Source organism: Amblyomma americanum, chromosome 2 (genome assembly GCF_052857255.1).
Source record: "Amblyomma americanum isolate KBUSLIRL-KWMA chromosome 2, ASM5285725v1, whole genome shotgun sequence".
Lineage (NCBI taxonomy): Eukaryota > Metazoa > Arthropoda > Arachnida > Ixodida > Ixodidae > Amblyomma > Amblyomma americanum.
The window spans coordinates 125,011,758-125,035,062 of record NC_135498.1 but is presented as its reverse complement, the minus strand read 5'-3'; the positions used below and the strand labels follow the sequence as shown (position 1 = coordinate 125,035,062).

The following is a 23,305-nucleotide window of genomic DNA, read 5'->3' as shown; positions in this document are numbered from 1 at the left end:
GAGTGCAACTTGAGGAATGATGCTGCAGTGTATGGAAACATAAGTTGAAGTTTCAGAATTACGTTCACAATTGGCTTGCACGTGCCCTTTCTGTTTCAGGAGAGCCACGCAAAACGTCGGTGGCTGCTCTCAGCAATATTTCAAGGGACCAAGAAATGGTATATACTCAGATTAGGTAAAGCACACAAGCGATCAGTATTCCAGCACTCATCAGAGGACTGCAAAAAATTCTTAATCTAGCTTCATTGACACCCAAGTTATCGGTGATTTATAATGATGCTCCTCCTTTCCCCCTCAACTCATGCACACTAGTGTCAGAGAAAAAATTGTATATGAACAAAACAGGTCAGGAGTGCACCCCCTTGACGCCCCATATTGCTCTGTTGAGAGGGCCTTGTCCTTGCTGCAGGATAAAGAGATGTGCTGACAACGTAGAGATTCTGAGCAGACTGGTTTTGTTCTTCACAAAACAGAAACAAATTAGAAAGGAGAACGCGGAGGCAACACGAGACAGAGAGGCAGCAGAGTGACTAGACGTTTTGATGGTGCCGCGCTGCGCAGGTGCGAGGCACGTCAAGTTGTAGACGAGCGGCCTGGATGTACGAGGCATCTCGTGTGTCCGACCCACGGCGGCGCCGGCACGTCCCGTCGCTTCCTCTCATATTTTTGACTGATGCATGTGGTTTCTACTTTATAATAAATCAAATGCACTTCGCCATTAATCGGATATAGCGAACTCCCCAGCGCCAAACAATGCCCGTTAAGATGGCAGGCAGCGGGTTTCGTCGCACTGCACAAGCAACTGGTGGTGATGCGGCAAGTGTTCGCGCCAAGGTTTGCGCTTTTATCTCGCACTCGCCTGCAGCGGTGTGTAGGGTTGCAGTCCTGCAGTGAGCACATGTTTATGCCTCTGGCATCTGGCGGCAGCGCCATGGAAGCAGCAGCGCAGATGGCTGTAAGCTTGCAGTAACAATCCTGCACTTATGTCGCCTGTCGCGGAGGTGGTGAAAATGGCAAGAGCTTTTGCTCTGACGTACCGCTTTCTATGCAGCAGGGTTATGATGCGGGGAAGCCACTGTAGCCAGTGCTTAATCCTTCATTTGCCATGCTGTGCGGGGAAGCCAACCTAACTGGCACCCAGTTTTTTGTGGCCTTTGAAAAAGCCGTGAGCGCCTTTGTAACCCCGCCAAAACCTGAGAAAACGTCTCTCCGTTTCTCTAGTAAGGCTTGCCAAAATTGCGTGCCCTTCAATGACTAAACTACGCCACTATTTTCCACGTTTCTGGCAAAATTTTATATGATGAATTTCAGCTATAGGGAGCTATTTCACAGTTTATTACTTGTACGCTATAACGAGGTTTCACTGTATACTTTTACAGAGCTACAGGAATTTGTATATTTTTGCCATTTGCGATTTTGCATTATACACATGAAAAGGCCCTTTCACTTGCAGACCTTTCTGATGCCCCCCCCTTTTTTTTCAGATTTGTGCTATCCCAGATGCCCAATGATAGTAGTGTTCATCTTTGAAGAAAGAAGCATGATCATGCTCTTACCAGCAATGGCAGCTGTCTCTGTGTTGGACAACAGTGGAAGTCATGGCACAAGCAGAAGTCATGGCCCCGATGCGTGCTTTGTAAGGCAACTGTTACTCTGGCCTTCCCCTCTTGTCACAATCATTCCAGCAAAGCAGACTTTTCCACATTTTGCGCTTCCTTGCTACTTCATCATTTGCGGTCCTGTGTCTGAGAAACATATGCAGAGTTAACCAGCTGCTTATACTTGTGTGCCACAGACAAGTCCACCTAATCAGGCAGCAAGGTATGTTGCTGGGCTAGTTCGTTTGGTTACAATCATTCTAGAAAGAGCACACTGGCAGGCGATGAACAAGATGTGAACTAACTGCTTCATTTCCAGAGGCACTGACCTACATACACCTTTGTACTGTGAGAGAAAGTTGACAAACAAAAGAATGCAAAGGTTTACCACTAGATGCTTGTTAGCAAAAAAAAAGTTGTCCTGTCTGTCCAAACCCTGACGTCTGCCCAAACCCGAACGCCAAGGTCTGCAGACAATGCGGACTTCAGAACCCAACGACGGACCACCAGTGTACACCCAAGTGCCTAGTGTGTGACGGCGACCACATCACGGGCACGAGGGACTGCAAACAACGACTCAAATCAGCGTGCGAGCTGCGGTGGGGCCCCCTGCAGCAGCAACGCAAGAGCCGGGACCGCAGCCGCAGAAGAAGGCCGCGGTGGTTCCGAGACGAGAGCCAGGAATCCGGGCGCAGCGGCAGCCGCGGACGCAGCCGCAACCGGAGCCGGAGTCGAGGATCCGAGCGGGACGAGTCCTTCCCGCCCCTGGGACAACAGCAACAGGAGCAGAAGCAAGGACAAGAGCAACAGAAGAAAAAGAAGACCGGCGGTGTCAAGGTGAGCTGGGGAGACGGCCCTCCCAAAACGCTCTTTGCTCCGCACTCAAACACAAACACACAATCCACTCGCGAGAAACAGTTAATGGAAGAGAACAAAGCCCTCAGACAGGAACTAGGCCAACTCAGAAAGCAGCTGAGCGAGGTCCTTAAAGAACTCCGCGAAATCAGGACAGGGCAGACACAGCCCAAAACTCAGACCCCACCACCCCAAATGGTGGAAGCAACACAGCCACAAGATGGGCAGCTCGAGGCTCTCATAATGAACATGCAGAAACAGACGCAAGAGCAGATGCAATTTATGCAGCAGAAATTTGCCCTTCTAGAGCAAAACGTTAGAACACACATTAAGAATCAGAACGCGCAGAGAACGACTAACGACGCTAGAGAACGCCTATATAACGAACGCAGGTTCGGCGCAGAAACCCTCAACTCCAACCCTAGTACACCATCATGGCAGAACGCCTTCAACAATTAGAGATATGGCAATGGAACTGCAGGGGGTACAGGCAAAAACAAGGCCTCCTGCAGCAGTACATTTATGCCAAAGGAACCCCGCCAGACGTAATTATATTACAGGAAACCAACTGCACACCTTCGCTGAGGGGCTATACGTGTCAGGAAGCTCGCCGTACGGCGACCCTCGTAAGCAAGAAATTGGTAGCCACAGCACACGACGAAATAACGGACACTCGGATCGACCACACGATCACAGAGATTATACCTAAAAAGAAAGCACAATCCAAGAGCACCTTTATTATCAACCTATACAGCCCGCCTAAGCAGAAGGATGGGGACTTTAGCAGGCTTTTTTCAGAGGCTAGAAAACTAGCGGGCAACAACACCCTAATAATAGCAGGCGATTTCAACGCCAAGCACCCAAAATGGGGTTACAGCAAAGACGATAAAAAAGGAAGAACAATCAGCGACGCTGCAGAGCAAACGGATTGCGATCTCCTAACTGACGAAACCCAACCAACCAGACAGGGTAACAGCGTCAGCCCAGACACTTGCCCCGACCTGACTTTTGTGAGGGGCGCCAGACAGGTCGAGTGGGAAAACCTACTCGAAAACCTAGGAAGCGACCACTATATACTGAAAACCAGCATCACAGCCGAAGACACAAAACGAAAAATAGGCAAGACCCGTCTCGTCGACTGGGACGCCTTCAGGGCCCACTGTAGACAGATGCAAGGAGGCGACATTGTATCTGTGGGGGAGTGGAGCCAACAGCTCAAGGAGATCCAGGAACTCTACACCAAAGAAGTGGACCGAACCGAACACGCCCCGGAGGTGGATAAGCGACTCCTCAAGCTATGGGAGGCGAGACGCGGACTCACCGCACGGTGGAAAAGACAAAAGCTGAACAGGAAGCTCAAGACCAAGATAGCTGAAATCACCAAGCAGGCGGAGGAGTACGCGACGCAGCTGGCCAGACAAGGATGGCAGCAGTTTAGCAACGCGCTGAACGGCACCCTGAGCACGGCCAGAACGTGGCAGATCCTCAAGTCCCTCATGGACCCAAGCAAAAACAAGTCGGAGAGCGGCAAAGCAATACGAAGGCTGGTGCACCAATACACCGGTACAGATAAACAACTACTGGAGGAGGTCCGGGTCAAATGCTACGGCAACGACCAGGTCGAGTGTTACAAAGAGGAATATCAAGGCGAAGAGAACCCCGTCATGGACAGGCCCATAACCAGGGAAGAGGTGGTCGATGCGATCAGGTCGGCAACAAGAAACACGGCAGCAGGAGCAGACAGAATCCGCAATTCACTGATCAGAAACTTAAGCGACGGAGCTATTGACCAGCTCACCGCGTACCTCAATAAACTATGGCAGGAAGGAACAGTACCCGCCGAATGGAAACACGCGGTCGTGGTGATGATTCCGAAGCCCGGTAAAAAACTACAAGTGGAAAACCTCAGGCCGATATCCCTCACATCGTGCCTAGGCAAGATGTACGAACGAATAATAACGAAGAGAATTCAGTCACACCTGGAGAGAAACCAACTCTACCCTGATAGCATGTACGGGTTTCGAGCCCACCTGTCCACGCAAGACGTACTCCTCCAGCTAAAGGAGGAAGTACTTGAAAAAATGCCGAGAAGCGGAGAAAACGTTATCATGGCCCTCGACATCAAAGGAGCCTTTGACAACGTAAGCCACGCCGCCATCATGGAAGGCATAAACGACACGAACTGCGGAAGGAGAGCCCATAACTACATCAGGGCCTTCCTAAGCAACCGAACAGCGACCGTAGGGCTAGCCGAGCTGCGAAGTGACGTCTTCGCCACACCCTGCAAAGGAACACCCCAAGGCTCAGTCATATCGCCGGTGCTCTTCAACATGTCAATGCTAAGACTGGCAAGAAAGCTCAAAGAGATCCCGGGTATCAAACACGCCATGTACGCCGACGACATAACCGTGTGGATCACCCAAGGATCGCTAGGAGAAAAACAAGACCGACTACAGGAAGCCGCCACCTGCGTAGAAGACTACGTGAAGGAGAGGGGCCTGAAATGCTCGAGTGAAAAATCGGAGCTCATCAGAATAGGGAGACACCCTACCCAAGCCCCACTGGACGTCGTCCTCGAGGGACAACCGATCCCGGAGAAAAACATAATCCGCATTCTGGGCATGTGGCTACAGAGTAGCCGCAAATGCAGCCACACCATCACCCTGCTCAGGAAAGCCACGGAACAAGTAGGAAGAATGATCAGCCGAGTATCCCAAAGAAGATACGGAATGAAGGAAGACGACACCCTACGACTCGTAAACAGCCTAATCGTCAGCAGGGTCACATACTCGCTGCCCTACCACGCAACAACAAAAGCGGAAAGAGAGCAAGCCGACTGTATACTAAGGAAGGCCTACAAGATCGCTCTGCACCTACCCAGGAACACGTCAAATGAAAAATTACTCCAGCTCGGAGTCAGCAACACCTTTGACGAGCTAGTAGAGGCTCAAATGGGTGCGCAATTGACGAGGCTCAGGGGCTCCCCCACAGGAAGGGCGCTCCTAAAAAGGCTAGGTCGGAACGCAAGTGGTCTGGCTGACAGATACACAGAAGTTCCAGACGACCTCAGAAGAACTTTCAACGTGGGACCCTTACCTAAAAATATGGATCCCAACCTACACGAAGAAAGGCGGAGAGCCAGGGCCGAACAGATAAACAGAAGGCTAGGCCAATCCGAAAGCACACTATACACAGACGCTTCTATGTACGCAAGAGCAGAGAAACGCACAGCCGCGGTAGCGGTGGTCAACGGTACAGGGGAAACTATCACCTGCGCTTCAGTAGGGGTGTCAGGGATAGCAGAGGCCGAAGAAATTGCCGTCGCGCTAGCGATAGCCGAAGGCTACAGAAAAGGTCGCTCCCTAAATATCCTAACGGACTCGAAAGAAACATGCAGAAACTATACGAAGGGCAATATCAGCGGCACTGCCCTCAGAATAATCAGCGAGGCGGCAGCCTCAGCTGAAAGAATACCCATACAACATATAATCTGGGTGCCAGCCCACGCAGGCGTAGCAGGAAACGAAAGGGCGGACAGTCTAGCTCGAGGGCTCACTTACCGAGCAGGCTTATCGATCGTCTCGGAGTCACGGCTACTCATATGCGAGGGGGGCTACACAGAGACCCTACAACTATATAGGGGAATCAGAAAGAGATATCCATCACCACACAAAGCACTAAATAGGGAAGAGGCTGTAGGATGGCGTAGGCTACAGACGAACACCTTCCCTAACCTACACACATACAACAAGATATCACCAACGCAATTCAGACCAGACTGCCCCTGGTGCGGCAGTACGCCCACACTCTATCACATCACCTGGGAATGCAAGCAATGGGAGAGCTGTCTCTTCAGCAGCGAGCTTGAGGTCCAGAGGGCCTTGGTAAAGCACGCAACTGAAGCGGCACAACTCAGTGGAGCCCTGGACTGAGGGCCCACTCTTGCTTGAAGACTCAAGTCGCCAGCACCCAAGCAAGACGACCAGGAAGTCTTCATCCCCGCGAACCTCTTGGAAAGAAATAAAAGTTTTCTCTCTCTCTCTCTCCACCTGCCATGGTTGACAGGTGACAAAATGGAGAGAGGAAGTTCCCTGTCCGTTTCATGTGGGAGCACTACGTAGGCCGCTAGCAAAAAAGCCACTGTGTTCTGAAGTCTGGTGGTGTCTTGGTGAATGAGAACTACTGGTTTCACGGCAGCTGCAGTCACGTGGATAGGCTGAATCCGGGCACGCCAGCTGCTGCCAAGTGGAAAGGCAGAAAATGCGTGGCGCCACCTGCCGCTTAAATTATCTAAATAATTGTCAAGCGTTCCTATGTCGCAGTTGTTTAACCAAGCAAATTGGGACTAATTGTTTTTCTTTTCCTATCGTCGTCACCATCCACACAAAATGTCACACGCCCAGAGAATTAAATATGCCCCCCTCAATTGTCTGCCCTTGTCACTTATTGTGTGGATGACAATAATGAGAGGGGAAAAAAGGATGGCAACGCACATTGTTATTGGGTTGTTCTGTTTGATAACCTGGCACATGCATAACTGTGCCTTCTTTTGTTTGTTAGTTTTTGTCACAGTATAAAAAGTGTGGATTGGTACCTTTGGAAATAGTCCAACAGAGTTGTGCCTTTTCTTTGTCTTGTTCATTGTCTGCCAGTATTGCTGTTCCTTCTTTTTTTTCTAACAAATGGCACTCACCTATTCATGCCAACTTGCTTTTGACAAACTGGAGGCGTAGTTTGCTGCCTAAAGGGAGTAAATTTTTTTCCAAGCTCCTAGTGGATATCATGAATGGAAAGTCTGCTAATATCAGTTTCTTTTGGTGAAGTTTTCTTGCTGAAGGAACGTGAGCTTTCAAGTTATAGCTTTATATTATGGCGACAGGGACTGTGTTGCACAGAAGACTTGTGCATATTATGATGATTCTAACTCTGGTAGTGGTAATTCCAAGTTTTGTAGCATGGACGACAGTGGTTCCTTACTAGCTATTTGTGTGTGGTTTAAGTACAGTGGAACCCCGTTCATACATTTTTCACCGGACCGCGAAAAAAAAACGTAACAGCCGGGAAAACGCAACAGTGAGGAAAGGTCCGAAAATTAATGAAAACAGTGCAGCTTTGCCTTGAAACAATTTATTTCGACATCAAGTAAGCTTAGGTCTTAAAAAAATCGAGAATGGTCGATTGCCGTTTTTTCCGCTCGCTGGAAAACACCACGCGTTTCTCGATGGCCTGGAAAGCCGCATTGCTCTCAGCATCGCTTTGAGGTGCGACGTACCTGCGGAGGAGGTCCAGAGCCGCGATGGCTTCTCCAAAGCTCGGGCCCGCCAACTCCGCGGAATCATGCGGCTCGTGTTCCTCGTCGTCATCACAGATAGGCTTCACTCGTGACCGAGTCTGCAACGATCTCGGCGATACTCTGACACTCGGACGTCACGACAGCAGCATCCACGGCGACGTAGTCGTCATACGTGACTCCCGTGGCACCCAGCGCATTCGAAGCTTCACTCAGCTCTTGATCATGAGAGGCTGCTTCCATTTCTTCAGCTTCCATGGCAGTTTCCTCTCCGCCGTCCATGCGAAAGCCACACCGTGCGAAGCAGTGCTGTTCAGTTGACGCGCTCACTGCAGTCCACGCTGGCTGCCTGTTGACTGCGTTGAGAACATCCAGCTTTTCCTCGAGGGAAAGCGCCTTGCGCTTGCGCGACGCCATCAAAGGACGACAAATCGCTCGCGGTGTTTGCGAGGCCCGACAAGGCGTAGGCAGCGTAGGTGTTAATGGGAGGACACGGACGACTCGGATGGGTTGAACCGCACAAACAAGAAAGACTGGATTAGCGAGGCCTGACGAGGCGTAGGCAGCGTAGCTGTTGACGGGACACGGACGACTCGGATGGGTTGAACCGCACAAACAAGAAAGACTGAATTGCTGCGGGCCCGCGGGTTTTACTCGCTTCGGCTGACGAGGCAGTGGCTAGTGGCACTCTCTCCAACTCGCGTGCGGCTTTTTATGGCCTCCGAGATTACCCACATGCGTGCAAGGGGGTGATCCTGGAGGCCATGGTCTTGTAGCCAATTCCGTAGCCAAGCCTGACCAAGACTAGTCAAAATGGCTGTTGGCGCGCGTTGCCCGGCCGGGTTCGGGGTGCCAGGTTGCGACGTATCATGCGGGAACGTTTTCACAGCTACAATGTAACAGCGGGGTACCCAATACATTGGATCCTATGGGAGCTATGCCGGGACCGGACGAAAACGATGTAACAGCCGGGAAAACGCAGTAGTGAGGAACGTAACAGCGGGGTTCTACTGTACTATCAGCTCATGCTTTTTAACGTGAAAAATATGTGCTTAAATTTTGTTATATAAGTATGTGGGAAAGATGAAAGTGTAAAATAAGTTTTTTAGATGCTTCATCTGAACTGTGTGTTGAATGATAGCTAGAACAATTCAAATTATCTATTACTGCGGCCATCAGCGTAGCTTGCAGTAATGTTCCAGCTGTGGTGTGATTACTTATTTGTGTCCTTATGGCTACAAAGTAAAGCCATACAATTTTCTCTGAAGCTTCTTGGCTGGAAAAATTTGTTCGCATGTCTGGCTTGGTACCTTGACCAGTGGTGGTCAAGGGGAGTTGCTGTACCAGGATGGCTGGCAGATGGAAGTGCAAGGCTAAATTCATCAATTCCAAGTGTAAATGGCTTTCCTTGGTAGCCATACACTGCACTCAGGTAGATGCAGATTGGTGTTTACTCATTTGTTGAAATTTACTTTAGCTTCGGGTTTGTTACTTTGTTAGACAAATACTATTTTGTCTTTTAAGTTTTTCGATATTTTGCCAATGAAAAATTTGTACCGCCATGAAGCTTCTGGGAAAGCTGTGTAGGTTTTCTTGGCATAGCTGTGTAGCTTCGCTCAGGTCAATAATTGCTCCATAATTGAAATCTACTCCACCTAGCGGGTGTCTCGCAAGTACTGGCTAATAATGGCCCAGACACTGTGGTTATGGTTAATTTTCTTTTGATGACAACAGTTGCTTTGTTGAACCGTAACAAAGTGATATAGTGCTATACATTACCTTTGAAAAAAAATGGCCAGAGCGATGGCATTGCAGGTAGGTCACTTTTTTCCCTGAAGGTTGACACACCCTTGCACCTCTTTTGGACACGAAGCAGCTGCGGGTGTCACTTTCTAATTTCTCCTTCCAGGTGTTGAAGGCTAAATGGGAAAATACAAAACAAGTGAAAGCCATTGCTTTATTGCACATGCATATATATAACAATACACCAAAAACCTAAAAAGTAAAATTTTGTGGAACCTAATTATGGGGGCCTTTTGCTATACCTGTGGCAATGTAGATCAGTTTCTTCTGACATGTATTTTAGCTATTATTTCAATGGCCAAAATGTGGATATGATATCACATTTCAGATTACATGACATTGAAGTTATGTCATACCACTTTTAACATGACCACTTAGAGCAGTGCCGGATACAATGCAGTTTTTGCCGGCCACCAGTCTGCCCCTCATGGTAGGGTTCAGTGTGCAGCTATACCGCTTAATATGACCATGCAAAGTGCAATACTGTTTATAACGCGGTTTTGAAATTCGCTTGGCGACCGTACGGAACAGCAAGTGTCCTCTACGTACCACCGAAGCTTCTGAGAAGCGCTGCTGCTTACTCCGTAAAACAAACGCAACAACCAATTATGCGGCAGCCGAAGGTCGATCCAGCGGGAATGCGAGTGCATTAATTGTTACCACGAACGCTGATGCTCTGCTACTTAGGCAACGTTTTCCAATTTTGCTTTCAAGGATTTTTTAAAGTGCTTCAGTTCGGTGGAAAATGAGGTCATTCACAGTGCCGTGAGGAGGCAGCGACAGGCCGAAATTTTGCTTTTTTTTCCGGCTGCGCTGACAACAAGCACATGTGGAGTTCCACGACAGCGCTTGCAGTAATCTCCACGGTCGCACTGTGTGTGGTCTGCTGAAGCCATAGAGTTTCTAAATATTACCTAAAGGGAAAGCTGGCACCATCGTCTATGCGAGTTTTTGAAGGAGCCACGAAAGAGTACTTCATACACTGTGGGAATGCCGGGAAGACAGCAAGGCGCACTCGAGCTGCTTGGCCCTAATCCATGACTGCGACTGCAAAAATACAAATTTTCGCAAATTATATGTTGCAAGAACAATTACTGAATGAAGGAAGTGTTGTTTTGCAATCAGTATGTCCTGTTTAAGAGACGCATTTTTCACATCCAATGTTCTTTCAGAAAAAGTGTTAGCGCTTAAAATATTGTGGTTTAGAAGCTTCTGTTTCATATTGTGAAAAATATAAATGTTTCGTTGATGTAGTCTCCTATTGCGGGATGCGCCTTATGTCCGTGCATACAATATATGTTCGCGCCGTGAGAAACTTGCCGGAGCCCCCGCTTTTCTATGATAAACTAGTTTACACATACTAAGTGCCGGCTCTCGGCATGTCCTGGCACTGCGCTTACAGATTTTGCCAAGAAAAACATGAAAAAAAAAGTGGAAGTCGTTCCTGCATGCAATGTGCAGCCATCGCCAGTCTTTGAAATGAACCAATTAAACACAATCCTCGGCGAGTACGGTTATCATAAGTTGCGCTTGTTGAAGTGCTTAATTTTGTGCTTTTGATTTGTTTCCGAGACTCCTACAAGAAATGTGCACAGTGGTCACATAAGCAGACTGTTGCATTGTCATTTCGCACAAAGAAATCTTGTTCCCTTCTTTCACATTTCAACACACAGGTAGCACAGGTTCCTGCTGAGCAAAACCCATCTTGCTCACAAAACATCATTGAAAACTACAGTAGTGAAAGCGAAACCGAACAACCAAAAAAATGCAATCCATAGCACAGTCAACAAGCCACTAGATGTCAGTCCAGCATGCCTCGGGCATCCATTGTGGATGAAGAGAAAAGCCGCCAGCTTTCCCTCTAGGGCACACTAAGGAACTCTATGGCTGAAGCTAATCTAAGCATCCAGTGGACTAAGTGGTTTGCTTTTCGTTCAGTGATAAAGCATTTTTGAATGTTTTTGCTGTAGTGCGGTACGTACCGCTTATAATACCCTAGTTACACGGCCGACTTAACCGTGGTTCAGTTTATCTCAGTTAATACTAACCATAGTCATGCACATTGTTATCGTGAACTGAGGTCGGCCACCTCTGTCAAGCCTTGCTAACTCACAAGATGGCTACCACCATGTCGGTCGAGCCTAGTGCCATGGCTAGCGAAACGTCCTCCCAGAAGCGTGTCAACTGGCCTACTGTGACTACAGAGGCATTGATACGAATCTGGGAGAACAACCTTAGCGCACTGCGCGCATATATAACGCGATGGCGGAGTTGTTGAATGTGCGCCTGCCGTCTGGCGAGGGACCGCACACGGCAGAGTAGGTGCGGCAGAAACTTGAAAACTTGAACAAGCAATACCGGTACGTTGGTACCGTGGATGAGAAACAATCGATGAGAAATGTGATTAATTAAGTTAGTGGTTAGTGCGCTCGGCTACTGATCCGGAGTTCCCGGGTTCGAACCCGACCGCGGCGGCTGCGTTCTTATGGAGGAAAAACGCTAAGGCGCCCGTGTGCTGTGCGATGTCAGTGCACGTTAAAGATCCCCAGGTGGTGGAAATTATTCCGGAGCCCTTCACTACGTCACCGCTTTCTTCCTTTCTTCTTTCACGCCCTCCTTTATCCCTTTCCTTACTGCGCTGTTCAGGCGTCCAAGGATATATGAGACAGATACTGTGCCATTTCCTTTCCCCCAAAACCAATTATTATTATTATTATTAGCAATACTGCTAAGCACAAAATCTTTTATTTGGTTCCACGTGTAAAGACCAGTGTGTGCATGACGAGTGGCAGCAGCTATCGTAGTGATGCCTAGCTCATCCGAGTGAGTGCCAATCTCACAGCGTTCAGCAGAATCACGACCGGCTGCCGGTCGTGAGCAGAACACACAGATTAGTACTAGTTGCGTGTCCTTTCCTGTATGTGGTGCGGTGTCATCCTGAACTAAGCTTGGTTGCACTGACCGCGTACATTTCCTTTCTAGCATGCATATTTTTTAGCCACCACGATGGCTCAGTGATAATGGTGTTCAGCTGCGGACTCGAAAGGCACAGCTTCGATCCCGGCAGCGGCAGTCGCATTTCGATGGAGGCGAAATGCTGCTGGTTTGTGTACTGTGCAATGGCAGTGCACGTAAAAGAACCTCAGGTGGTCGAAATTCCGGAGCCGTACACTACGGTCTCTCTCGTAGCCTGAGTCGCTTTAGGACGTTAAACCCACATAAACCAAACCAAGCCATCAGTATTTTAGTGTTTCATCGATAGCATGCAAAGGACAGACATCTCCATTGGCACAAATAACTTGCGCCAGCAGCACACACGCATTTCCTTTTTGATGCGTGCATAGCTTGACCTATAGTAGGTGCTCCACAATGTACCTTTTCACTAGCTGAAGCTAACCTACGGTATGTAGACATGCTAATGCAGGTGCTACCCGAGCTGTACAGCTTCATTCGCTTAATGTGTTCAATAGCACGAATGCCACCTTTCCTCCATTTTTCTCTTAAAAGTAATTGTACCTTGACATGTGGCATTCGTGTTGTGTTCAGTGCAAAATTGACATGGTGTTCCAGCACACGAATTTCTTCACATACCGTAAGACAGTTTTTTTTTACTAATGAGTAGGAAGCTCTCTTATCCCCCTGCGATTGCTCTGTATCTTCTCCTGTTATGTTTTAAGAGTCTATGATCGAGACTTTACTTGCCTGCTAACCATCATATGATTATTTCAGTGGCTTGTCTACTTTGAATATGAACAAGAAAACTCGAACCTCGTACCCACTACAATTCCCTGCACCCTGGAAGAGGGCACCGACAGTAGGGCAGGCAGTGAGCCAGCAGGCAGAGAGCAGGAGACGAGTGGGGAGAGAAGTGCCAGAGGCAAATCAAATCTTTGCAGAAAGCGGCCTTCCAGCTCGCTGCTTCGTGAGCTCATCATGTCCATGCATGAGCAGGCTGAAGAACGTGCAGCCAAGGCTGCGAAGGAAAGCAGCAAGCTGCGAAAGCAGCTAATCGGGCTCCAAAAAGAGAGAAATGAGGTGCAGAAGGGGATGCTTCAGGTTATGAAGGAATATTTGTGCTCAAAGGAAAATAAAGAATAATTGATTCTGTCCTGCGTGTAATAAGCGAGGCACTGCCAGTATCGATATGGTGTGACAATGCTTATGCAGAAACCTGTTTCAACTGTTCTGAAATTCCTGTTTCTGGCACACCAAAATCATAAGGAACCTAAATTTCCTCACTGCATATAGAAAAGAAGCCATGAATTGAGGGGTGGACTATGCAGGCACACACTGCAGTTTGTGGCTGCATGTTTATACTGCTGAGTGATTAAGTTTTGCTGCAATTTAAGTCTTCTGAACTTTTTGATGAGGCAGTTTGTTCATGTTCTTTGAAAAACTACTGCATGCTTAACAGACGACTGTATATGTTCTGCCTCTGTCTACGTCTGTTAAGCGCAGTTGTTTTTCCTGCATGGAATGGAGACGTCAGTTCCAGTTCAGACTGCGGAACGGTTGCAAAGGTGCCACATACGAAAATGTGGAATGAACACACATGAACCAAAAGCGGCTTAAAAGCACATACCTGGTGTTTCAGGGAAAGTGATCACTCATGTTTAGAAATAGGATTTTTGAGGTAAACGGAAGCATTTTTGGCATAATGCCAGCGTTGGTGGACATCAAAAAACAGGCGAATCATCTTAACTATTAGAATTTAGTTAATCACTTAGCTGTTTAACTTTTAAACTATTACCAAAAGACACCTGATTGCAATTACAGATTTGTAGCAGACCATTAAGAATGGCCATATCAGTTTTTAGAAATTCGAAAATGCCATTACCCTCGGGGCTGTGGCACAAGAGATTTTGGCTACATCGTGTTATAATACATGCACTTTCGAACAGTGTGTAGGCAAAGCAACCCCTCCAGTAGTCGTAACTAGTTGAAATAGCCAAATTTTGTTGTGCCGCAGTGGCAAGAGAACATAATGGCGTTTTTGAAATTCTAAAAACCGATATGGCTATTAGTAAGGAGGGCCAGCTACAAATCTCTAATTACAATAAAGTGCCTATTGGTAATAGTTAAAAAGCGATCTATTATAACTTGGTTACGCACTTAGCTAGTTAAGATGATTCGCCCGTTTTTTGACGTCCGCCAACACTCGTATTAGTATGCTGAAAATTGCTTCTCGTTACCTCAAAAACCTTATTTTGAAAAATTAGTGATCACCTTTCCTGAAACATCCGGCATATGAACAGTTGGATAAATATTTTTAACCTGTATGTCACAAAATACACTGAAATAAACTCTTGCACCAACACAGCAGTAAATGCAAGGCATTTCACTTTGAAGCAAGGTGCTTCGCCAGGACATTTCTTACAGCCACCCCTGAAGGTTCCACTTGACTACTTGTGCAGACGGGCTGTGGCCGTCGCCTGTCTTCTACATGCACCACATCCAGCCAGTTAGAGTCAAAGCTGTCGGTAAATTCTTCACATATGTTGTGAAGGACATAGCATGATCGAATGACATAGGGTACACTAACAATGTCACGTTCCAGGCCCTTCAGTGGAATTCTGAAGCATGCCTTGAGGCGCCCAAAGGCATTTTCCACCACACGTCTGGCACTAGAAAGGCGAAAATTCAATTCCTGTGCATCAGAACCGATTATGCCGGAATGTGGAAAGGGCTTCATTACATTCTTCTGTAGTGGGAAAGTTTGGTCGGCTAGGAAGAGAGGCCCAATCTGCTTACCTTCAATTTCTCTCACTTCCCTCTTGAACAAATCGCTGTTCAGAATCTTTGGAAGCCGCCACACCTCTAAAACTGCTGCATCATGGTTTTGGCCAGGAGACCCAGTGTTCGTGTACAAAAGTTTGTACCAGTGGTCTGCGACAGCCAAAAGAATTTTGCTGTACCACCCCTTGCTTCTGAAAGAAGCTGATTTCAGTTGAACAAAGAGGAAGCAGAGATGAGGATTTTTATGTCTGCATAATTTTCGTTGTTCATTATATACACTGTTCCCACTTCCATGAAATTGTTTCCTAAGCCAACTAATGGCTTTGAAATTTGTGTCTCTTCCAGATTGCATTCCACAAGGAACAAACAGTATTGGAATTTTCCAAATTGCATTGGGACCCTTAACGGCAAAGACTTTCAGTGTTGTTCTTTTGGCCTGCTGTGATGCACATTACAGGTTGTTATTATCTGCACCTGGTTTCAACTTAAAGAAATGCAGCAACAGACCATGAGCATCATCTGTAAAGAAAGTTTTTGCGACAGCTCCATGGAGCAAAAACGAGAGCAAGACAGAAGACAGGATGGGCGCAGCACCCGTTCTGTCTGCCCAAAAACAGTGAACCAACTAGCCCAGACCAAGATCCTCATTGGAAGTTGGGGAAGTGTTTGCCAATGTGTTTGTTTGGAAGGGCATGGGAAAAATGGAAAGTATAAAAGGACAAAATTGGTCACAGTTGAATTTATTGCAGCTTCATTATTCCTTGCATTAAACATAGCATGCATGAACAGGCTGCCAGAAAATGATATTGGCTTTTAAAAACTCTTACTCTGTTTTGCTTGTTTTTTTTCTCAGTGCTACACCAGTGCCAGTTTGGTTAGTCATCAAATTACTGTAAATGTAAATGCTTTAGATAGGTGCCCTCACTGTCGAAATAAAAATGCGTGTTCCTTTTGGTTTTTTGCAGTTTTAGTGGTCAAAGAAACATTTCTTGACTGCAGCCTCAAGTCGGTGGTTTTCCAGTTCGCATCTTTTTGGTCTTCATACGTCTAAGATTGTCAGAACATATAGTTATAATTCACATGTGGCAATGGGCACTCGTCAAGATTCTTCTGAGACTGCAAGGTACGGAATAAGGTCAATTGTGTAAAATATATAAAGTGCTAAAAGTGCTTATTAACTGCATAACGTACTGATAACATGCACTTATTATTTTTATCAATACTTGCGTGAAATATTGTCCCATAGTGACATCATTTATTTTGCAGAGGTTTAACGTGGCGTTTCTGTTCGAGCTATTATAGCACTCATTATTAGCTCACTGATTTCCTTCTCTTATGCCTCTTTGTTTCAGATTCACATATGTCGATCTTTGCCACTATGATGGTGAAGGGGATTCTGGTATATTTTTGCGGTCAGATTTGCTCAAAAACCTCAGCAGAGACTTGTGGGGTGTTCCATCCCCCACCACTGTCGGGTCGGCAGGTGTCATTCCCTTATGTGATTGTAAGCGATGAAGCCTTCCCTTTGAAAACATTCCTCATGCGTCCCTATGCCCGTCGTTGTGAGCCTGTTTATGAATATCATTATGCATTTTACAGCCAGTAATTGCATGATGCTCATTGAAGTTGCTATTGTTGCCCAGAAAGTATTAGTTATTTGTTTTCCATTTTAGAGCAAACATCTCAGTCAAGTACCCTAGTCAAATAGGACCAAACAGCATTATGCACATTTAAAGAGATGGTTCTGCTTGTGATCATTGCAGTCCACATTAAAATCTATTTTTTGTTATAGTAACCGGCAACATATTTTTACTCAAAAGCAGTAGTACTTATTGTAACCATGCTCACTTTATTTTGAAATCAAGTATACGATACAAGCCATTCTGGGTGACACAATGCATATTGAAAACCAAACATTTTGACAGATTTACCTGTCTGACTCGGCTCCTTCATGAGGGCTGACAGGGCAGTAGCTAGCGTCTTTTAAGTATGGAGGGGAGGGGGTGGGCTGAAAAGAACGACAGCTGTGTGGCGCAAGAGACCGGGGGGGTGTTCGTTGTGTTGAAGAGCGAAGTCCCTGGGCATATACTGGGGGCAGGTTTCCTTTTGTGCGGTTGATATTGTCCGGGGTGGTTTGGATATCCCAGGATTCCAGAAGGAGCCTCTTGTAATTTGTTCTGGTTCCAAGGATGCGGGCCTCTTCAAAGTTGATTCGATGGTCACAGTCCTCGGAATGTTTGGCTACTGGGTTGCGCTCTCTTGCGAATTTGCGGACGTCGTTCTTATGTTGCCGAATTCTTTGTTTGAAATTTTTGGTTTGGCTGATGTAGCTTGCGTCACAGTCGGCGCATGGAATTTGGTAGACAATGCCTTGGGCTCTTTCTCTCGGCGGCCGGTCTTTGGGAACAGGTAGGCAAAGTGCAACAGTATTTGTGGGCTTGTGCGCAACCTGGAGACCCGACCACAATGCATTTTGTAATGCACCATCCTAACAGAAAGCCTTTTGTCAAACACAGCCATTATTCACTTTATTTTTCATTGTTCCTTTAGCCTATAGTTGAAATTTAAAATGATTTGGAGTGGCAAGATTCTTTCAAATAATATGCCTCATGTTGTCTCTTCTAGACCTGCAGAAGCACAGATTAAGCCCATCTGGATGCGAGGAGTACCAGCAAAGAGCAACTTTCAACTACCATTCAAGCCGGGCTCGCCGGGTCATTGAAAATTCGTTTGGCATAATGGCTGCGAGACGGCGAATATTAAGGAGGCCTTTTAGAACATCAGAGGAAACAATGGAAAATATTTGCAAGGCATGTGTTGTGCTACATACCTTTATGATGTCAGAGAGCGCATTGGCAAGATCTGCCTACAGCCCACCTGGCTATGCCGACAGAGGACTGGCAAGGAAACGAAACTCCTGGCTTATGGAGGACAGACGGCAATGACCTTCCAGCAGTGAGAGGGATAAGTAGACAAGGATGCCACTCTGCAAAGGTAAATATGGAAAGCCTGCGTCAACCAACATTTTTATGCAGTATATGTTAAGCTGCTCCGATGTTGTATTGCAGGTCTCCTATGGATGTGCGCGACAGACTGGCACAATATTTTGTCACGGATGGCAAAGTTTCATGGCTAGAAACGATCGTCAACTGTGCAGGGCGGAAGGTAAAACAATCAGGATAATGCTGCATCTGCTCTAAACGATGTTCTTTAAAATGAATGCAGGCATCATACTGCTGTTCAAACAATTGTAAGCTTTTTTCCCCTCGAAATCAAGGCAGATTACTTTACTGTAGAGTTTCTTGCTTAGCTTCATAAAAAATTTTGTGATCGCTTGTGATCGCTGCCTTGGTGGTAGAGCACGAAGCTTCACGGTGACTAAGCGGCCCGTGGCGTCATTCATTACTTTTGTCAAGGGTCGCCTTGACGCAATCTTCAAAACTGTCCTCTGTCTTCTTCCTCCTGCAAAATAATGAAAACTGCATTGTTTCACACCATTTTTTTATCTTTATGTTAGGAAGCATGAAACTTGCAAGTACATACCGTGAAGGTGGTCCTCCTGAAAGTGTTCCTTTGGACAGCCTTGAGAAGAAAGCACAAAAACAAGTCAAGAAATGACTACATGGCAAAGTTTGCTTGCATGTCTATCTTGCTGGCACTGTGTAACGCCCAAGTAGCTCCATCTCAGCTGATGCAGGGCTAAGATGCAGTGGCCCCCAGTTTTGAGCTGGTGAAGGGCTACCAGACCCTGGACACCTATCTTGAGCAGGTGCTGGGCTGCGTGACAAACAGTGCACTTCTGAACTTTCTGCTATAAATCACGCAAATGTCAGTAAAAAGGATGGTAGGTGCTTACCTGCTGTCGTCGTCATCTGGGTTGACAACTTGTCGTCGTACCTGGATTGTATAAAATTTAAATGTGAGTTCACTGAACTTGCAGCATGATAGACTTACGCATGGATGTGTCGACTTACAATGCTAGAAGTTGTGTTTCTGCGGGGCTCTGACTGTTTATATCAGCACTGCATCAAATAAATGTATTGAAACATGACATTCTTTGTTCTCCTTGACCAACACTGCTTGAAAACATACTGAGAAGCACAAATGTAATGTCTATCATTCTAAGCTGCAAAAATTTCCAAATCTGTTGTGTGTAGTGTTTAACACAGTACACACCTGCTTATTGACTGTGTACTTACATTTCGAGAAGCTCCATGCCTGGAGATTCTCTGGCTTGTGTCAGTACTGCACAATGCAATGAAATGCCCTCTCACCTTGCCTCAACCCTGCTCAAAATACAATCAGAAGCAGCCACCGCGGTGGCCGAGTGGTCATGGTGCTCGGCTGCTGGCCCGAAAGACGTGGGTTCGATCCCGGCCGCTGTGGTCGAATTTCAATGTAGGCGAAATTCTAGAGGCCCGTGTACTGTCCGATGTCAATGCAGGTTAAAGAACCCCAGGTGGTCAATTTCTGGAGCCCTTCACTACGGTGTCTCATAGCTTGAGTCGTTTTTGGACGTTAAACCCCTATAAACCAACCAGAAGCTTGGCATACATCTGCCAGCCAAACATACAGACAGTAATGCCTACTTTTCGGGGGTAGCAAACCCACTGCAACTTGGCTGACTCAGCATAACAGACGGCAGGCTAGGACATTTTGGTGCTCAAGCATGCATGCAAATCACAGCTGCAGTTTATAAACATACATACCCGGTTTTCTTTGGTATGTTTGTTGTGATCCTGAGGTGCAAAAATATAAGCATAAGTGTGTACAGCACTCTCAGTTAGGTAATATGCTTAAGGCTTATTCTAACTATCCCAGACGTAAACTTTCAGATTACCCTAACTGAGAACAAGGAATTTGCAATATTCGGCGGGAGATATCAAAGAATGTTTCAAAATCGCACCTCGCATAATGTTTTAACCATGGTATATGCATATATACCGCCGTACGCGGACGCGTATCAAAGCAAAGTGCCTCAAGCACAAAGGGACCCGGAGGCGGTGCCCAATCGCGCCCAATTGACCATTTGCGGAGAAGTTTCTGCGCATGCGTGGTGAAGGCGCAGGCAGCGCCCTCTCTGGGCGGTTTGGTTTTTGGTTGGAAAACATGAGCCAGCCGTGCATTCCTGCGTTGTAGTGCGACGACTGATGTGAGCTGTAACTTCCACGTAACTGACATGTAACTGCAACGCGATTTATCTAAGCTAACCACGTGTTTTGCAACAGCGAGACTTGTACGTAATAAAGGCCGCGACGACATACAAGGCCCAAAAGACGAACCCGTTGATGGGGCCAGTAATGCGCACATCCAGCACGTTTCGAAACGGGTGTTGCTGCTTTATTTCGCGCTTACTGCCGAGTACACACTGCTCGGTCGTTCTAGAAGAGTTTTGCCACCGACGCAGGAAAACCGAATGATACATACTAGTATGAACATTCACCATTAATGCTACAATGTGCTTCCTGAACAGCGGGAGCACGGCCGAGCGCAGCCTCGCGTATATCCGCGCATTCTAACGCTCCCGCGGCCCGTTAGCACGCAAAGCAACGCTGTGCCGTATCAGCACGAGCCGGGATTGAGATAGTACAACGGGTCCTTTTATAATCAGCTAAGTGTGCCCTGAGGCAAAAGGTGTTGTGTTAAGTTGGCAGAAACTCCGGCCCTATCAAGGAAGCGCATACGTAAACGTCTGTGCGCATTAGGAAAGTGCATCCCATTATACTGTCACACTCGCCCGCGCATAGGCGCACATTCACGCACGTTTTCACTTGGTCATTCGGCGCTCCGTTGAGGTAGCAGAGTGCAGGTATTGCCACACATGGTCGTTTTTCAGGCTACAACGCGAAAATAATTCGCTACACCCTGTTTCTAAAAACGGAAACGGGATGTTCTCCTCTTCCATCGTACTCTTTCGTTAGCTGACAGACGTTTCCGGCCAAAAAACAACTCTAAAACAACAAAACAAGCGCACGTGAGCTGCTGAACGCTGCCTTGCGCATGCTTGCTCGAGAGCCCCTTTCCAACCAAAGGTACCGGCGGAGCTTCTCTGTTTGCACGACAGGCGGCGCTCGCTTTTTCGCAAATGGTCCATTCTAGCTAACTTTTCAATGATATTGGGGCTAAGCACGTGTTGCGAAAGTGCACTTCTGCTTCCCATTGCGAAAAGGGTTGCGGAGGCACTTTTGGAGAACTGTGGATGTGCACCAAGTCAGAAAAAGATTCATACTGAAAGGGTAAAACATGCCGGCAAAGGTGTGAATATACTAACCTGCTCGCGCAGTGCGGCGTGCTTCGCAGCATGCCGTCGATCAGGGGGAAGAGCGCCCACTTTTTCGCGGCGTTGCCGGGTGCCCCGCTCTGACATGTGGCGTCAGTGCCGCTGTCAATCTTAAACCAACTGTCCCTGGCATTCCTAAATTTTGCTGATGCCTCGGAAGCTGCAAAAAATATTTTCCTCATGCTGACAGACACCAGTATCAACACCGGATACTAAACACTACACAACGAAATAAACTTACCAGTCAGGCCGAACTCCAGTCCGATTAATTCCCATCGGTTGTTCTTGCCATCCGTGTCCTTATAATCACAATGCGTCTTGTCATAGAGAAAAGGGTAGGGCCGAATACATTCCAGGAACCGCTCAAAATCCTTAAGTCGCATGTTCATGTTGGCAAAAGCTACAGCCGAGTAATGGGGAGGTGTGAAGACCGGCTTCCGGATGCTGGCCCCAAAACCAGTTCCTGCCGCGCGGCGGCGCTGCCGGTGGGGGCGTCTTAGTTTTTCCAGTGACTCTAGGGCGTCTGCATTGCTGCGGCCCGGCGAAATGATTTGGTCGCGCGTGTTTATATCCGCCTGAATGCTTTACATGCTGACAAGTATCTTTTTCAGCAATGCAGGTGCTAAGATAATTTAATTTAGTGCTTCACTACTCTCATTCCACGTGAGAAACTGCCAGCACCAAAGCTGATACAGCGAGGGGCTTGATCTTCAACGCTTATCTCCTGTGCTCTAACGCGGTCACCTATTGCCGAGGTTGGCGCACTCATGCGTTGCCGAAAGTAAAGTTCGCCATAGGAATTACTGTGGAAAGGTCAGCACACTGGCAGTACCCTGAACACTTACCCGCTCATTTTTGACGTATTTGCGATTGTGATAGTACTTTAATGGGAGGAAGAGATTGGTGCAATATGTACAGTCGTTAAATATATTATAAAATACAAAACATGGTGGCTGAACACAAGTTTATTACACATAGTTCAGTTATATGAACACATTTTTACAGAACACAGGGCTTAAGCCTCATGGCTTTTTTGTGAGTACCAGGGTGGTTTTTAAACCTTTGAGCCCCTACTCGCCGCGGTAGGAAGTGCCTGGGTTCCATTTCGGCCACATTTCGATGGTGGTGAAACGCAAAGTGCACCCGTGTGCTGTGCGATGTAAGTGTACGTTAAAACAACCTCAGACTGTCCGAAGTAATCCGAAACTCCACTACAGCTACCCTCATGGCCCGTTAGTCGCATCGGGTTATTAAAACCTCAACTTTTGAGAGAAGCTTAAACCCGTACCTTGCGTCGAAGTGCCTTTCGCAAACCGCAGGATTCTCTTGCAGCGGCTTGTCGGCCCTTGTAATATCACGTGCCCACTTTTCAAATTCATCTTTGCAGGCAGGCGCGCGGAAGATGTAGACGACATCGCCACCTGGCACAAAACCAGGGACCCCGGAACAAAGGGGGATCGCCCCCCCCCCCCCCCACATTTTTCCAGAGCGGGCAGCGCCCCCTCCCCGCCCGCCCCAAAGTCTCCGACTGCTTGCACTTGAATCGGAGTTCTGACAAGTGAAACATTTCAGTTCTAGGACTCTTTTAATGCAAATCACAGTAGCGCTGAGCTACTTTGCTTCGTAGCCAGATGTAAAGCATTTCCTATAGCCAGTCATGTCCCAACAGAATTAAGTCGACTGTCTGACCCGTGTACAGGGTGCGCACAGGTCCTTGAAACCCTTGAAAACCCTTGAATTTGG

General features: G+C 47.2%; 1 protein-coding gene across 5 annotated transcripts; it reads left to right on the top strand.

Moving 5' to 3' along the window:
- The first annotated feature begins 333 nt into the window (after positions 1–333).
- Positions 334–19,327, top strand: LOC144121794 (uncharacterized). Of its 5 annotated transcripts, XR_013312696.1 has the most exons (6): positions 334–1,636; positions 15,628–16,405; positions 16,635–16,786; positions 17,908–18,276; positions 18,351–18,447; positions 18,800–19,327. XR_013312696.1 is itself a non-coding variant. In XM_077655192.1 (4 exons), exons 1-3 carry the CDS (start codon positions 16,371–16,373, stop codon positions 18,225–18,227), a joined length of 507 nt encoding a protein of 168 aa, XP_077511318.1. In that variant the 5' UTR covers positions 14,610–16,370; the 3' UTR covers positions 18,228–18,276; positions 18,800–19,327. The 5 variants fall into 5 exon arrangements, 1 of the variants encoding a protein (XP_077511318.1); XR_013312695.1 differs by lacking the exon at positions 334–1,636 and having other exon boundaries at positions 14,614–16,405; XR_013312698.1 differs by lacking the exons at positions 15,628–16,405; positions 16,635–16,786 and having other exon boundaries at positions 1,490–1,636.
- The last annotated feature ends 3,978 nt before the right edge of the window (positions 19,328–23,305 follow it).